This window comes from Mustela putorius, unplaced genomic scaffold, assembly GCF_011764305.1.
Source record: "Mustela putorius furo isolate JIRA1106 unplaced genomic scaffold, ASM1176430v1.1 tig00003907_pilon_pilon_pilon:0A:0A:0A:0A, whole genome shotgun sequence".
NCBI lineage: Eukaryota > Metazoa > Chordata > Mammalia > Carnivora > Mustelidae > Mustela > Mustela putorius.
The window spans coordinates 106,984-125,073 of NW_025422055.1; the positions used below are offsets into that span (position 1 = coordinate 106,984).

Here is an 18,090-nt window from a genome sequence, read left to right on the forward strand (position 1 = left end):
TCCAGAGTCTTTCTATGAAGCCAGCATTACTCTGATCCCCAAACCACACAACGACGCCATCAAAAAAGAGAATTTCAGACAAATATCCCTGATGAATATGGATGCTAAGATTCTAGTTAATAGGATCTAACTCTACATTTAAAAGATTATCCACCACGACCAGGTGGGATTTATCAATGGAAAGTAAGGGTGGTTCAACATTCACAAATCAATCAGTGTGATAGACAAAATCAGTAAGAGAAGAGATAGTAACCACATGGTTCTCTCAATTGATGCAGAAAAAAATATTTGGCAGGACACACTATTCATTCCTGATTAAAATTATTCAAAGTATTGGGATAGAGGGAATATTCCTCAACTTCATTAAGTCTATCCATGAAAAACCCATAGCAAATATCATCCTCTATGGGGAAAAGCCTTCCCATTGAGATCAGGAACACAACAAGGATGCCCAGTCTCACCACTCTTATTCAACATACTAGAAGTCCTAGCAACAGCAATCAGACAACAGAAATAAATAAAAAGTATTCAAATTGGCAATGAAGTAATCAAACTCTCTCTTTTAACAAATGACATGACACTTTATATGGAAAACCCAAAAGATTCTATCCCCAAACTACTAGAACTCATATAGCAATTCAGTAATGTGGCAGGATACAAAATCAGTGTACAGAAATAGTTGTTTTCTTATACACTAACAATGTAAAAATAGAAAGGGAAATGAGAGAATTGATTCCATTTACTATAGCACCAAGAACCAGGAGTTAACTGGGAATAAACCTAAACAAAGAGGTAAAAGATCTGTACTCGAGGAACTACAGAAAATTTATGAAAGAAATTGAAGACAAAAAGATGGAAGAGCATTCCCTGCTCATGGTTTAGAAGAATAAACGTTGTTAAAATGTCTATACTGCCTAGAGCAATCTATACTTTCAATGCCATCCCGATCAACATTCCACCAGCATTTTTCAAAGAGCTGGAACAAACAATCCTAAAATTTGTATGAAAAAAGAAGGGACCCCAGATTGCTTAGGAAATGCTGAAACAGAAACAAAACTGAGGGTATCATGTTGCCTGATTTGAAGCTTTACTACAGAGCTGTGATCACCAAGACAGCATGGTACTGGAAAAAAAAAAAAAAAAGAAAGAAAGAAAGAAAAGAAAGAAAGACATATAAACCAGTCGAACAGAGTAGCAAGTCCAGATATGGATCCTCAACTGTATGGCCAAATAATCTTCAACAAAGCAGGAAAAAGTATACAGTGAAAAAAAGAGTCTCTTCAGTAAATGGTGCTGGGGAAATTGGATAGCTATGTATAGAAGAATGAAACTCAACCCATTCTCTTACACCATACACAAAGATAAACTCAAAATGGATAAAAGACTTCAACATGAGTCAGGAATCTATCGAAATTCCAGAGGAGGTCATAGGCAGTAACCTCTTCAACACCAGCCACAGCAACTTCTTCAAGATATGTCTCCAAAGGCAAAGGAAACAAAAGCAATAATGTACTTTTGGAATTTCATCAAGATCAAAAGCTTCTGCACAGCAAAGGAAACAGTCAACAAAGCAAGAAGGCAACCCACAGAATGAGAGAAGATATTCACAAATGACACTACAGACAAAGGGCTGATATCCAAGATCTATAAAGAACTCATCAGAGGCACCGTGATGGCTCAGGTCATGATCTCAGGGTCCTGGGATCTAGCATCAGGCTCTCTGCTCAGGAGCCTGCTTCCCCCTCTCTCTCTGCCTGCCTCTCTGCCTTGTGATCTCTCTCTGTCAAATCAATAAATAAAATCTTAAAAAAAAAAAACAAAACTCATCAAACTCAACACACACAAAGTAGATAATCATGTCAAAAAATGGGCAGAAGGCATGAACAGACACTTCTCCATAGAAGACATACAAATGGCTTACAGACACGTGAAAAAATGTTCATCATCATTAGTCATCAGGGAAATTCAAATCAAAACCACACTGAGATATTATCTTACACCAGTATAGGATAGCCAAAATTAACAAGACAGTAAACAACATGTGTTGGAGATGCTATGGAGAAAGGAGAACCCTCTTATACTGTTGGTGGGAATGCAAGATGGTGCAGCCACTTTGAAAAACAGTGTGGAGATTCCTTAAGAAATTAAAAATAGAGCTTCCCTATGACCCTGCAATTACACTATTGGGTATTTACCCCAAAGATATCGATGTAATGAAAAGAAGGGCCATCTGAACCCCAGTGTTCATTATAACAATGGCCACAGTCACTGAACTGTGGAAGGAACCAAGATGCTCTTCAGTGGACAAATGGATAAAGCATATATGGTCCATATATACAATGGAGTATTATGCCGCCATCAGAAAGGATGAATACCCACCTTTTGTATCAACGTGGATAGGACTGGAAGAGATTATGCTGAGTGAAATAAGCCAAGTAGAGAGATTCAAATATCATATAATTTTCACTTACCTGTGTAGCGTGAGGAATAACATGGAGGACTTTGGGAGATGGAGAGAAGTGAGTTGGAAATTGGTGGGGGAGACAAACTGTGAGAGACTGTGGACTCAGAAAGAAACTGAGGTTTTGGAGGGGAGCGGGATAGGGTTTCGGGTAAGACTTGTGGTGGCCATTATAGAGTTTATGTATCCCATGAAGTACTGGGTGTAGTGCATACAATAAACTCTCGGGCAATGAAAATAAATAAAACAAAATAAAAATTTAAATAAATGAATAAATAATCCATTGATAAGACAACATTTGGGAGGCACTGGTTTAAGGTAGATGGCATTAAATATATTTTATTGAATTCTGTTTTTATTTTCTTATTACTTTTTAAAGATTTTATTTATTTCTTTAGAGAGAGAACATGAGCAGAGAGAGGGGCAGTGGGAGAGGTATAGAGAGCATCCCAAGCCAACTCCATGCTGAGAGGGGAACCTAAGGCAGGACTTGATCCCACGACCCTCATGACCTGAGCTGAAATCAAGAGTTGGTCGCTCAACCAACTGAGCCACCCAGGCATCCCTTGAATTCTGTTTTTAAAATAAATACCTTAGTTTGAGGATGAAATTTTTTTGCTTAGATGACTACATTTATTCTATAAGTGTGTATTTTTTCTGATTTCCTAAAAAACAGATATGAATTTCACACTATGTTATTTACTTACTACTGGAATATGTGCTTAATCACATATTTAAAATAACTAAATTGTCAAATCAGTATGTTGTACACTTGAACTTAATATAACATTTTATGTTAATTATACCTCCATGATAAAAAATAAATAAATAGAATCTGTAGATTTCCTACATAGATGAGAGTGTTGTCCCTGAATAAATATAACTTTACTTATAAAAAAACTGGAGAAGAATTTTAAATTTTTTTTAACACTCTAAAATTATACTGTTCAAGATGGTAGTCAATGACTACTGACTATTCAGAATATGGTTAGTCCAAAATGAGAAATGAGATATGCTATAAATGTTAGATTTTGAAAGTTAATAGGAAGAAAATGGAAAGTATTTCCTTAATTTTCATATTGACCATATGTTGTGGATAGTAATATTTTTGGATATGTTCGGATATATAGAATGTTAATAAAATCAATTTCACTCATTTTTTTAACGTGACTGCTAGAAAATTAGAAGTTATTAGGATGACTAACATTTTTTGCTTGTATTATATGTTAAATGGAGAATGTTGACTTTTAAAGAAAGAAATAATATCTTGGGAATAGTAATAAATGGATTGTTATGATTATAATTTTACAATTATGGTGACTTCATACATTGTAGGCCATTAAAAATATGTTAAGCTATGTTTGCTAATACTGAGATATGTTCCCATACTTAACTAAGGTATAATTAAAATAAATCTTGAGGATACAATATTAATGTAGTCCCATTTTCATAAAATATGTATGTGTATATCAAAGTGATTATAAATGAATGATAGAATTAAAATTAATTCATATTTTTCTTTTATGCCTTTCTGTTTTCTTTAACTACTACTACAACAAAAATAGTCATTGATAATGCTATGGAATGGACATGAAATTAGGGTAGTTAATGAAAGCAAAGACTGTTGGCCAAACTTTTAAAATGTGATTTGGTTTAAAATTTATTAAAACTCAAAGATTCATTTATGTCGTTTTGATTCATTTCTTTTTTTTTTTTTTTTAAACAAGACAGTCTCTAATCTTAGCGACTTGACTTAAATCTTACGATTTCTATATGTTGTTGATAAGGCCTACTTAAAACTTCTTGTTTTATTTGGTTACACCCATGTAACCACTCTATGAGAGTGGTAGAACTCTTTTTTTTTTTTTTAAGATTTATTTATTTATTTATTTATTTATTTGACAGAGAGAGATCACAAGTAGGCAGAGAGAGAGAGAGAGGAGGAAGCAGGCTCCCTGCTGAGCAGAGAGCCCAATGCGGGACTCGATCCCAGGACCCTGAGATCATGACCCGAGCCCAAGGCAGCGGCCTAAACCCCTGAGCCACCCAGGTGCCCCAAGTGGTAGAACTCTTTTAAATAAGACAGTAGGCCTCTGGCAGGTATTAAAAAAAATGTGAAGGTAATAATAACTACATATTGGGGCGCCTGGGTGGCTCAGTGGGTTAAGCCCCTGCCTTCGGCTCAGGTCATGATCTCAGGGTCCTGGGATCGAGTCCCGCATCGGGCTCTCTGCTCAGCAGAGAGCCTGCTTCCCTCTCTCTCTCTCTCTGCCTGCCTCTCCATCTACTTGTGATTTCTCTCTGTCAAATAAATAAATAAAATCTTTAAAAAAAATAATAATAATAACTACATATTAAAATACATTTAGCAAAAAGGTATTTTCTAAGTACTAGCTTCCAACCCTTGAATTAAAAAGAATATTTTAAAAGATTGTCTAAACTTATATGATTATCTTATATATTTAAAAAACACTTGATTATATATATATAATGGCCTTCACTTTGTGGATAAATGCCTCTATAATGGATCATTGACAGAGCAGAATCTTATAAAGAAACTTTCAACTGGGGTGCTTGGGTCGCTCAGTTGGTTAAGCATCTGCCTTCAGTTCAGGTCATGATTCCAGGGTCCTGAGATTAAACCCCTGTTTGACAGGAAGCTTATTTCTCCCTCTGTCCCTATCAAGCTTGTGCCTTCTCTCTCTCTCTCTAAATAAATAAAATCTTTAAAAAAAAAAAAGAAAAGAAAATTTCAACTGAAAAATGTTAATGAAATGCATTTTCTCAGACTAACCTTGAGTAGGGAATTCAGAAAACAGCTAGTAGTGAAAACATTATACATTACATTCAAATTGTTTTAAACTATTAAACAATAGTTAACTAGTTAAAAACTAAATCCCATTCATGGAAACTCAGTTTGGAAATCTGAGACAGTTTGTTTATTTGTTTAAATAGGCTCCACACCTAACAAGGGGCTTGAACTCATGGCCCTGAGATTGAGTCACATGCTCTATTGTCTGAGCTGGCCAGATGCCCCTGAGATACTAGAAGTTGAAGCGAAAGCTTTGGTGCCAAGCTGCAGCAACTCTGTTGCCCAAAGGGATCAGATCTGCAGCAGTAATATAGCTGGTCGTCTCCCCAGGAAAATCACTATGCACAAGACACCATGCAGACAGGGTTTCAGAATCACACAAGCACAAGGCAAGGCTCAATTCAAGGAGTTTCTGAGAAATCAGTATAAAGAAAGAGGTTAACAAAGCCAAAGTACCAATGAATTACAGAACAACTTAGAAAGTCGGAAACAGCCTCAGGCTACCTCTGTTGCTGAATAACATGGTGAAGTCAGGGGAAAGTAATTTTAAGTCAGACCCGCTAAGTTATGATTGACAAGATATGGTGGAGTGTAGAAAAGTAAGAATGAATAATCAATTTCCATTTTATTGTTTCTTATTTCAGTTTTATTTTGTGACAGAAAAGGCCTTACTCTCAATATCTATATGACAAAAACATTCAGTACTTTAAGAAATAAATACAAGTGTTTCACTTGAGATAAAAGAGAAGCTAAAATATCTAATTGTCTGCTTTTAGGAGTTCCAAAATAGGTCAGCAAGCAAAATTACCAGTAAGAAATCATAATAGAGGTTATAGGTAAAAGAAGAAAAATGAAGTTCCACTAGCTACTATTGATTAAGGTAACCTTAGTAATTGGAAGGACAGGGTCATCTTAAAATGAAGGAAAAAAAAATATATATATAAGATTTTCATTCTCTTTAAAGTTATAGTTTAAATTGGTATTTCTTTACCTTTTATCTTTCCCTTCACAGTTGTTACATAAAAATAATTTATTTTGTTTAGAACCAAAATTTATCCTTTTGGAATACATGTCTATAGGTTGTGTCTCAGTAATCATGTTGGACAGTTCTTTCCCTGTAAGGTCTAAAGAACTTAGAACAATAGTCATATAAGGTGGAAATTATCTTTAAGTGAATGGTACAGAGCTTTATTTATTTACCAAAACTGTCAAGGTATATCTATAAACTCTAACATAGAAAATTATAATTATACTAACAAGTGATTTAATATTTTAATCAAAGTATGCCATAGAAGAATTGTTTTCCCAACTCTTCCAGCAATTAAAGTTGCTCTAAGGTTTCATATTACAATGATATGTGTGTGAGGCTATTCTATAGTAGCTATATCAATGTCAATAATAGCCTTTCCCAAACCAGTGTGGGTTTTTTTTTTTTTTGTAAGGCTAAAAAGCAGAATGTTATGAGCATCCCAGAAGCCTTCTTCTCACTTTATGTTCCCACCCCATCCCCTGCCAATTCTTCCAGAGGTCCCATCATGTGAACTATTGAAACCATAGATAAGTTTTACTTATTTTGGATTTTATCTAAATATATACTCGATACGTGCTTGCATGCTCTGCTTCTTTGCTCAGCACTTTTTTTTTTCTTTTTCTTTTTTTACTTTTCTTCTTTTTTACATATAATGTTTCAACTGCCAGCACTTTTGCTTCTACCTCTACATCTCTGATGAAAATGTTGTGCCCAAAGTCACCAATGGCCACCTTACTGACAAATCCAGAGGCCATTTATTTATCTGTCATATACTCTCTTCTTCTGAACTCAGTCAAAGAAATTGCTGGTCAACAATTTTTAAAGTTTTATGACAGTGTAGTCCTTTGGTTTACTTCCTACCTCTCTAAGTGTTGTTTTATGTTTGCTTGTTTTGTTTTTAAACTACTCAATTAATTTTAAGTTTTGGTTCCCTGTTGCTCTTTTGCTCATCTCTTCTTGTTTACCCCATTCCCTGCCAGAGTATCAATTTTTTATTTTATTTTATTTTATTTATTTATTTGACAAAGAGAGACATCACAAGGAGGTAGAGAGTCAGGCAGAGAGAGAGAGAGAGGGAAGCAGGCTCCCCACTGAGCAGAGAGACCGATGCAGGGATCGATCCCAAGACCCCAAGATCAGGCATGACCTGAGCCGAAGGCAGAGGCTTAACCCACTGAGTATCAAATTAACTATAAGCCCCATATCTCTATTTGTGGTCCTGAACTCCCACTTGAGCTCTAGACCATAATATGCTCCAACCAAAGTTTTCTATGTAAATATGCCAATATGTTGAAAATTTAACTCAGTATATGTCCCCAAACTTGCTTCTCTTCCTGTGTGCCCTACTTTAATAAATAACATCATTGTTTAACTTTGTATGCAAGCTAGAGAACTAGGCATTATCCTTGACCCTAACTTCTCTATCCCATGCATATGTAATCATTCATCAAGTTGAGAGGATTCTACTTGTGAGTTATTGTCCAAATATGACCACTTCTCTATATTACTACTTTTGTTCCTTTAGTCCTGGCCCTATGACCTTTAACCTGTATTACTGTAAGAGTCTTAATTCTCACTAAACTCTGTTAATTTTCTCAAAAAAATCTTTCATATACTAATGATCTAATATCTATGAATATTAATATAATATTCATATTTCATTTCTCTGATTATTAGATGGTTCCAATAAGTAATATTTTTATTATAGCAATTGTGATTTCCTAGAAAATGATTTTTTTCCTTATAATGTCATTACCAAAACTATATCCCATTAAGAGTGTTTCCTATAAAGAGAGATGACATTTTGAGTATAATCATGAATAGTTAGGCAATTTAAAATAAGTGTTCCATTTTTTTTTAGTACTTTAAAGTTTCAGAATACTAATTATTCTTTTTAAGAAAGGAGAGAAAACTATTATGCAATTAGTTTCAATATAAAGGCTCACAGTTGATGCATTACACTTGCAAAAAATTAATTATTTTATGCCTAATAGAAACACATCATTTTTTGGATCCTTCCACACATAAAGATAATATTGAATTGATAGAGATTTATTTAAGTATGGCATTAGAACTTGAACTTCTAGAATACATATATATTTTGAAATACATGTATATGGATTTGGGAACTACAACTCATAAGAGTTTAATAGAATTTCAAGAATCTATCAGAATTGCAAACTCCTCATTTCATACAATTTTAAGACTTGGAACTCGAGTCAAACAATTTATAAGTTAACTTTCAATTTATAGCTTAACTTATAATTTAAGAAAATAAAGTACACAGAAAACATTTTCAAAAAATGTTCTTTTCTGGATAGCCACTTCCATCATTTTTTGCTAGCTAGAAATAAAAATTATTCCTAAAATCAATAATCCTATCATGGCACTTTATCATCTTAATTGAGTTTGACTACAAAAATAAGTAAACATAAACATTTATCTGAATATCACTTTTGAAATTGGATGCCTTAATTCAGTATATGGTCATGTTTGATGGCAAATCATTTGGATTTACCTAGATTTAAAGTGAAAATATAGTGCTCCATGTAAATCAACCAATCAAACATTTTAATTTAATTTTGAATGGGAAGAAAATAAAGTGCTGGTTTTTTGTATGTTAATCCAAGTCCTTGTGATTAATAATGACACTGTTGACTCATTTTTATTTGTACAGGAGACCTTTACACTGAAAAGTCTACATATTTTACTGAAAATATTCAAGACAACAAAACGCCTGGGTGAAAGGTGTTCACCATCTGACCAGAGGATTTAGTATTTCCTCTAAGTATTCAAAACTATGTCACTGACCTCATTTAAAATTTATTTGATCCCATTAAATAGATTTCCAAGTTTGTTAATCAAACAAGGCATAATTTAGCATATTTGATACTCACACTGAGGATTTATTTTAAGTACCTTTTTAATAATGCCAAAAATTCTGGAGAAAAAAACTAAGAATACCATCCAATGCTTGTTGGAAAATATTAAAATAATTCATCTTATCCAAAAAGAGAAAAAAAGGCTATTTTACAGAAAACCTTATACAGTTGATGATTTGGTATTTTTTACCATTAACCTTTTCTTGTTTGTACATTACCTTTTACTTTACTTTCTTCCACTTTTATATGGCAGAAAGAATCATAAACTAGACGCCAAAAACCTGTATCTACAAACAAGTAATTAATGGATCAAGAGAAGTTTTTTAATTTTTTTTAACTTCTCTGGACTTAGCTTATTCCTTTGTATCTTCATTTAGGGACTTTTTAGTTTTCTGGGTGTTGTTTTTAGGAATGATCTGGAGGGAATCATTCCGGATGTAAAATATATATATATATATATATATATATATATATATATATATATCCCCCATACTAAATCTGTCATTTTTGTCATTATCTGTCTGTGAGTATATACTCCTAAGAGAAAGAAAAATAATTTTTATGTTGATTTAACTATCACAGCATCACAGAACCCTATACACAGGAGTATTTAATACATGGTTTTTGAATAGATTGGTTTTCTCACTATCGTTACACATTTTTACTCATTAAACTACCTTAATATTTTATAACACAGTGACTTTTAGAAACACACCATTTTAAAAAGCCTGTCACTAAACTTCACAAAACCAAAGTGGGTTTAGTTATAAAGTATTATAACAGATGGAAAGAAAGAGATAGATACATATCTCCTATTGAAGATGTATAAATATGTCTTATTAATGCAGACACAATCCATACAGATTAATTCTGCTATCTCTGAGGGATCACTGTATAGTTTGATGACTTGTTTAAATTAGTGAAACACTGAAAATAGAATACTTCCCAGAAAATTGCTTAGTGAGACCAGAAAGAATATTAAAATCTTCCATATAATTCCAGCATTACTTAGAAAAACATTATCTTCTCTAAATGATTATGTGAACATCATTTTATCATTGTTAAGGGATAGTTTTGTGATTATACAAAAAGAAAAAAAGATCATAATATGATTGCTGATTGCCAAGTGCTTTCATAATCTAATATCTCTTTATGACTTAGAATATTAAGAATGTAGACCTTTTGTGTTATACATAATTTTGACCTAATGGCAGAAACATTACAATATTCATTAAGTTCATTGCATTTACTATAAATAATTTCCATAAAATTGTTACATATTAATTTCTAATAGTGAACCCAAATCATATAGATTTTTTCCCTTTCAACTTCAGCAGTTCCTAGTATAATTTATCCCCTTTATAGACAAAACTTAACTATTTCTCTATTGAATACTTTTATTGATGATACAGATTTCTGAGTTGCAGAATTTTCTTTATCAGAACAATAAGCTGATCCACCTTGCTTTCCTTAGCAACATTAAATCATATCTCAAAATGCAGTATCATTTTTTTCCCTAGGATAAGTGCAAGCAGCTGTATTCTGGACAAGATTCTTATTTACTGATATTGCCGGGGATCATTATTCAGTCTTTGCAGTGCTGTCATAAAAATAACATATTATTTAGACATTATTTTTATTGTTTTAGTTTCTAACTCTACCATTTCATCATCAATAATAACCATATTTTAAATTAAAATTCTACACAGATAGCCACTTATCTTATGATGCTTGATCAATTGCATGCCACTAAAAATATTTTTTGCTCTCGCTACAAGTTTCAATCACTTTTACTTAGTCAAATCCACACATCTACACAGTTTAAGGGTGAGAGATTGGAGTTGGTAGATTAGACTGCTTGTTTCACAAAACAAGTTAGTAAAATAGTAATAATAATTGATATATTTTCATAGAATTTCAGACCTGGAACAGATCTTGCAGTTGAATTGGTTTCTGCAAATACCTGGGTTTGTCACACACTTGAGTTTTTATTTTTGCTATTCTTTTTGTCCAATTTCCCCATCTCCTACTGACCAAAGCCCATATCCACTTATCCTGGAGACTAATTCAAAAACTACCACCCTCAAGAAGTCTCTTTGATTTCCCAAACTGGAGAGTATATTCTCAATTCACTTAATATTTTATGTAGGTCTTTTTATGATATTTATCCCTTCTAACTTGTATCTAGTGCTTATATATATATATATATATATATATATATAGTCTTTATATAATAATATAATAGGACAGTATTAATATAATATAAATATAAAATAATATAAATATAATTTCTTTCCTGATAATCCATAATACCTTCTCCTTGCCACCATGAGCACACAAACTAATGACTATTATGGAGTGAAGTTCTGTGGAAAGAACATATACTTCATAGTCTGACAGAGGTTTAATAATAAACTCAGCCACTTAGTTCTTAACTTCTCTGTACTTCAATTTCTTCATACAAACACAGAATAATAATACTGCTTTCTTGTTAACTTTGAAATATAGTTTCACCTTGTGACATACTTTTAGGAGATTAACAGTTTATGGAGTTGTCCTCCCTTGTGATCCTGCTTTTTTAATCTAAAATGGAAATGAAATTTAATTAAATCTGAAGAGCATACTGATATCTTGCCTTAAAGCTTTGTAACTTGCAGCTATTTCACATATATTGTTTTACTTGCACCAAATATTACATACCATATAATTTAATGTTTAACATAAAATTATCATATGACAAGAAAATTACTACCCTTGTTAAGTAATTTCTCTAATATTAGACCACTGATAAATGGCAGAGGTATAATTCAAAAGAGATCTTTTCACACCAAGCACATATATTATTCCCTGACTTTCTGGAAAGTGATATATACATATGTATACATATGACATATTAAAGATAGATAGATGATAGATGATAGATAGATAGATATAAAAAAATACTGGTTTCAGTGCTAAATTAAATCCTTTTGAACTTTGTTTCTTTGGTAATTATCAAACACCAACCAGTTAATTTAATTTTTACATACATCTCCTATATCTTTCCTTTCTCGTTTTTGTCTCCTAGTCTTTCCTCTTTGAATTATTTTTAAAGAATAAACTACTAGGTAACTTTTTAAAGCCAGGTCATCTTCATAATTCCCTTTCATAAAGCACATATAGTCAATTTTAAGAAGTCTTTAAGCAATTGAAATGTATATAAATTATTCCAAAGTACCTTAATATTATACCAAACACCTTAACATAAATACAATTTTTCCATTCCTATGCTTGTTACCATAATGCAAACTCTATCTAGGAATCTGCTTTAGTTTCCCAATAGTGTAAAAACAAAAAAGTCACTGTGAAAATAATTAAATTAGTTTTGACATACAGTGAAAACTAGGCAAGTACTGCTCCTACTCCAAAGCTTAGAAACAACATTGTGGAATTAATGCTTGCAATGAAAATCAGTAAGAACGGATATCTAGGGTTATCAAGTATTCCCAATTTTTCATTTTAGAATCATTAAACTCCTTAGCTTTTACATATATTTCAACAACATTTAAGTACTTAAATTATCTTACTTATATATCACTTCTCTAAAAAAAAAAAAAAAAACAAACAACTTGTACTCTGAGATCAAGCAAACACACAGTATTGTGTAAAGAAACAGGAAAAAGAATGAAGAATTAGAGAATGAATATTATACTCACGGAATGTTCTATAAAGTTCTTCAAGAGCCAGGTGCTTGTCAGAGTTAAAATCATCATATTTCAGTAGATCATACAAAGTACAATCAGAAAGATCCTTGCCAAGTTCTTCCTGTTTTATCACCTGACAGGAAAATGAAACCATACAATTATAACCTTCTTAACATTTCTATAGCACAATTCATTATACATAATAATCATTTAATAGATCATTTTAAGTCTGCAGTAGGGCAAGTAACTGAACCTATGAAAAATCCAGATTTTCAGTTACTGGACAATTATTTTTAACCATTCCAAAGATAAAAAGTTAAAAAGTTCAGATAGGTACTTAGAATTTAGTCCAAACTTTCTAATACAAAAATTTCACAGTAGAACCCAGAAAAATCTGAACTTTACAAGGACATTTTGTATTTTACTCATTTTCTTTGCTCCATTTACACTGACTCAAGGAACTATCGCCACATGAAAATTGCCTCCTACGTCTCAGTGACCTCTGTCAAAATAAAACAGGACTCTTTCTCAACAAAAATAGTGCGATTGTTTGTTCCAATTTTCATCTTCAAATTATTTGTGAAAAATTAAGTTAGGGTTTTTTTTTGTTCTTCTCTGCCTAAACTCCTCCTCAGCTGGAAGTTAAGCCATTTGGGATTGTGCATAAACTCCCTGGGTCACAAAAGAGCTATTAAGCAAATAACTGTTTCCAGGAGCCAAAGAGAATTAATGCTCCAACTGATGATGAAAATCTACCCAAGTGTGAGTGAGAAAAATCATCAAACTGCCTTTCTACTCTGTGCTCTGTCCTATGGACTGAAGCTGTAGCTTTTTTATACTCAACTGCTCTAACTATTGCCTCTCAAATAAAATCAAAGAAAAGAAAAAGACTTTTCAAACACTCCTGTTCATCTGGTGGGCTGCAGAGCTGTGTCCATGGCTTTTCATAGCCTCCCACATACAGAGGCAGTATTTCACATTATAGTGTGTGTTTTTAAAAGACAGTGCCATGTAATCAGAAAATGCAGGCTCTTGAATTCAGCCAGGTCTGGGTTCTGCTCCTGCCAAGGCCACTTCTATAATTTCTGGTAAACTGTTGAACATTTCCTCAATTAGAAATTGTAGAGAGGGGGCGCCTGGGTGGCTCAGTGGGTTAAGCCACTGCCTTCGGCTCAGGTCATGATCTCAGGGTCCTGGGATCAAGTCCCACATCGGGCTCTCTGCTCAGTAGGGAGCCTGCTTCCCTCTCTCTCTCTCTGCCTGCCTCTCCATCTACTTGTGATTTCTCTCTGTCAAATAAATAAATAAAATCTTTTAAAAAAAAAAAGAAAGAAATTGTAGAGAGCAACATTTATCTCTCATGGCTACCCTGAAGATTATACACACACACGCATGTATGTATGTCCATAAACGCGCGCACACATACTCATATAGTTAGATGCAAGACCACACATAATGTTCACTCCAAAGTAAATCATTAGAAGTAAAAAAAAAAAAAAAAAAAAGGTAATGTGCTTCTTATTCAAACAATTCACTGCCGATTTCCACACCAGCTTGCACAGCTTGTTTTTGAGAAAGCAGTTTGCTTCAGACTTTCTTTGTTAGATCGATGGCAGATTAGCAATACCAACTTCTAAAGATTCTCAGATGCTATTGAACTACTTTTTTAATAACCCTTTTGGGAACAGTCCCATGTTAAAAGTTTGTTACAGCTGAGCATGGATGGCTGTAGAGGAAGCTTGGAGGATGGAGCTTAGCATAAGGGTCCCTAGCCCCCTGCAGTCCCAGCCACCTGAGCAGAGCCAAACAGAACTTCCACAATATACTGAGTTATCTACTTTTGTGCAATGTATTTACATTTCATTGGTGAAATTCGTATTTGTTGCCTTGGGGGTGGGAGCAGGCAAAACATTTATGTGCTTTAATTGATCCACACAAATAGATATTGTTGAGAGTGAGTATTAAGCCCTACACTCTTGCACAGTCCAGCTGAAGGGATTAACAAAACTACCTCATGGCTGAAGTCACCTCTCCTACAAGCCTAGTGAGAAAACTAATACTGCTTTTCTATTTAGAAAGTAACAGAGTTCTCAGTCCTTCTCCATCTGTTATTTGTTAGATCATGGATAATGACTTTTTCCTGGGTGGTAGGGGGCAGCATATTTCGTCTGACCTCATGAGGCTCTTCTTAAAGATCTATAATGCAAGCATTGCGGTGACACCAGGTTTTGGTCACGTATTTTAAGGACATATTTTAGTGGTTTTTATTTTTGTACATATTCATAAAAAGAAGGAGATGGAAAAACCTGGAGAAAAATCTTCATCATTTTCTGTTTCATATTTTCTATTTTGATAGTTTACTCAGATTAAGTCATGTATTAGACAAAGAGAATGAATTTCCACCTTTTTTCCCTGAATGCCAGCATAAGACTAGATAGAACTTGATTTGATCTTGGTCTTCGTTTGATCATGAGTGTACAACGTAAACTGGATGTGTTTTAATGAGTGTGCCTTAGCAAAACAAATGGTCCTGGCTAGAAGTTTTTTAAAGCTAAAAACGAAAAGCAAAAAACCCCAACTCTGTTCACCTATATTGGACCATGTCCATGTACAGAAGAGAAGTGATTCTTATCATCAATATTTCAAGTACATATTTTCTTCATTTATTCCATTTTTGGGTCAAAAAACAGCCTACTTAAAACATCTTTCCTAGTAACTTCTTTTGCCCTTTAGGTTTCCTAATGGATCTGTGTACAGTCTGGGGTATTCTAAAAGAGAGAGACACCTTCCTATGACCTTTCATTCAATGGATCAATTGCTTTAGATATCTAGAGTTTTGATAAGCTTATCAAAGTGTCAGTCTGCAAGAAAGTAAGCAGACTTCCTTCCCAAGTATACAGTAATACATTAAGCATTCTTTGACACAGGGATCCAAACTTTTAGGGCTTTCATTGCTGCCAGCATTTCCTTTATTTATGTCTGGCCCTGATTCTGATTGCTTCCCCGTCTAGGCTCGCAAAACACACGTGTTATTTTTGACCTGGTGATCATGACAGAGCCACACTCACCGAATATATTGTAGGAAAAAAAAATACATACATATACATATATATATAAATTTTTTATTTTTTTATATATCCTACACATCCTACAATGAAGGTTTAATCAAGGAGATAACTCATAATTTCATTTGTTATCCACTGTAAAATATTGAGTGCTTTTCCCAAATTTACCAGTGTTTGGTGAACTGTCTAAGGCTAAAAGACAATTATAGAGTCTCACATGCTTTAATGATCGAAAATCAAGTTGCGTGAATCTTGGGTTCCACAGAGATTAGAGTCAGTATGACAAAATAGAAGTATTAGTAGAATGTATGTCATCCAGGGAGTTCAGATACACAGCATCCCAGAGGGGATACATATTTAATTTCAAAGTAATAGAACTGCCAAGGTTGCATGAGGAATTGTAATAACTCAGGGATGATTCAGTGTTTTTGTATTATATTCTTTTTTGTCCAAAAACAACAAAAATAAAAACAAAACACCCAGTTCCTCCCAAAGTAAACTATTCTCCTTATTATTCTCTTTCATTTGTTTATTTAGATATCTATTCAACAAATTATTTTTATCTATCTACTGTGTGCCATACTCCTAGATTCTGAAAATAAGACAGGCAAAGATCCCTCCCACGTATAACTTCTATGCTAGTAAAGGGGAAACAAATAAATATATAAGTAAAATATATTGTATACCAGATAATAAATTATGTGAGGACAAATAAAACTGGAAAGAAAAAAAGAAAATGCCAGAGGTGGGTGGAAAGGATTGTCTCCCTACTGTGGAGATGTTTGGATATTAGTTTTCTGGACATATATCATGACTTAGAAACCAAAGATTATTATTTTTTTTTATATTTTATTTATTTATTTGAGAGAGAGACAGTGAGAGAGAGTATGAGCAAGGAGAAGGTCAGAGGGAGAAGCAGACTCCCCGTGGAGTTGGGAGCCCGATGCGGGACTCGATCCCGGGACTCCGGGATCATGACCTGAGCCGAAGGCAGTCGTCTAACCAACTGAGCCACCCAGGCATCCCGAAACCAAAGATTATTATACCGACTCTCATAAAAGAGGTAAAGTACATGGGATCAGTTTTGATGGTCTCAAGTCAGGTCATGATGATGAGGGGTGAGGGCATAGAAGGACAATGGAGTAGAATCTTCCAATTCTGTCTTTTTCTTTATTCTCCTTGGTGAGACAGAAAAACAGCAACAGTAAACTCATGGAAAGACACACCAATCATTTGTTCAAGAGCACATCAGAGGCTGAGCTCTTCCTGATCCTTTGCAAGCTATTTTTCATCTAACTAATCACGACCATGTCACAGTCACAGTGATCCAGTAGATCAGAGCTCAGTGTTCCTCTGTTTATACAAAGTACATCACATTTGTGAAGTTGAGGAGAAGAAGTTAAATTCACTCTCTACTTGACAAATTGCATCAAAGCCTGAGGGGTCAGGAAATAAATATACTTTGTTAGAAATACGTATTCTTCAGGCTTTATCCTTATGCTTCTCCTACACACTTGATACGGATGGGTTGGCTTCTCTACTACTTGGTTCTCTCAACATCTCCTTGTACACTACCTTTCTGCTTCTCCCCTCCCCCCTGCCCTCTCCTTTTGTCTTTCCCTTTTTAACAACAAACATGTGCCAAGTACTGTGCTGGGGTTGGAGATATGGTAGTAAATAAGAATGACATAGCCTTTGTCCTCATGGAATTAATTTTCTGGAGAAGATAAGTGGGAACAGGAAATCAAATAATTAAATAAACAAGATAATTACAGATTGTCAACAGTGTTCCAAAAAAAAAAGACAAAGTGAAAGGACAGAGAGTAAATAATTAACATTACAGATGATAATTGTTTAATTATATATAACTGATGTTATCCTGAACTAGGTGTATTACAAGAAAAGGTTTACATAAAAATTAATTAACATCTTTTAAGTTCTCTTCTAGGTTTTGTAACATTTAAAAAATCAATAGTGTCAAAGTTAATTCTTTTGAAGAACCTGCTGAAGATATAACATTAATGAGAAAAAAAATATTTTATTTTTAAGGCATTCTATATGGCTCATAGGGATTTTCTGAATGTGAATTCCCCGTTTTTAAATGCATATTAATATTCCAAGGGAAAGATTCTATAAATGATATGCTTAAATGTTTTA

At 33.6% G+C, this 18,090-nt stretch overlaps 1 protein-coding gene across 2 annotated transcripts in view; it reads right to left on the reverse strand.

Moving 5' to 3' along the window:
* Positions 1 to 18,090, reverse strand: part of LOC101687418 (follistatin-related protein 5) — a 484,818-nt gene that overhangs the window by 76,391 nt on the left and 390,337 nt on the right. For both annotated transcript variants that reach the window (XM_045068434.1, XM_045068433.1), the window contains exon 6: positions 12,881 to 13,001. In XM_045068434.1, the coding sequence (XP_044924369.1) occupies positions 12,881 to 13,001 (121 nt within the window). The remainder of the gene's footprint in view (positions 1 to 12,880; positions 13,002 to 18,090) is intronic.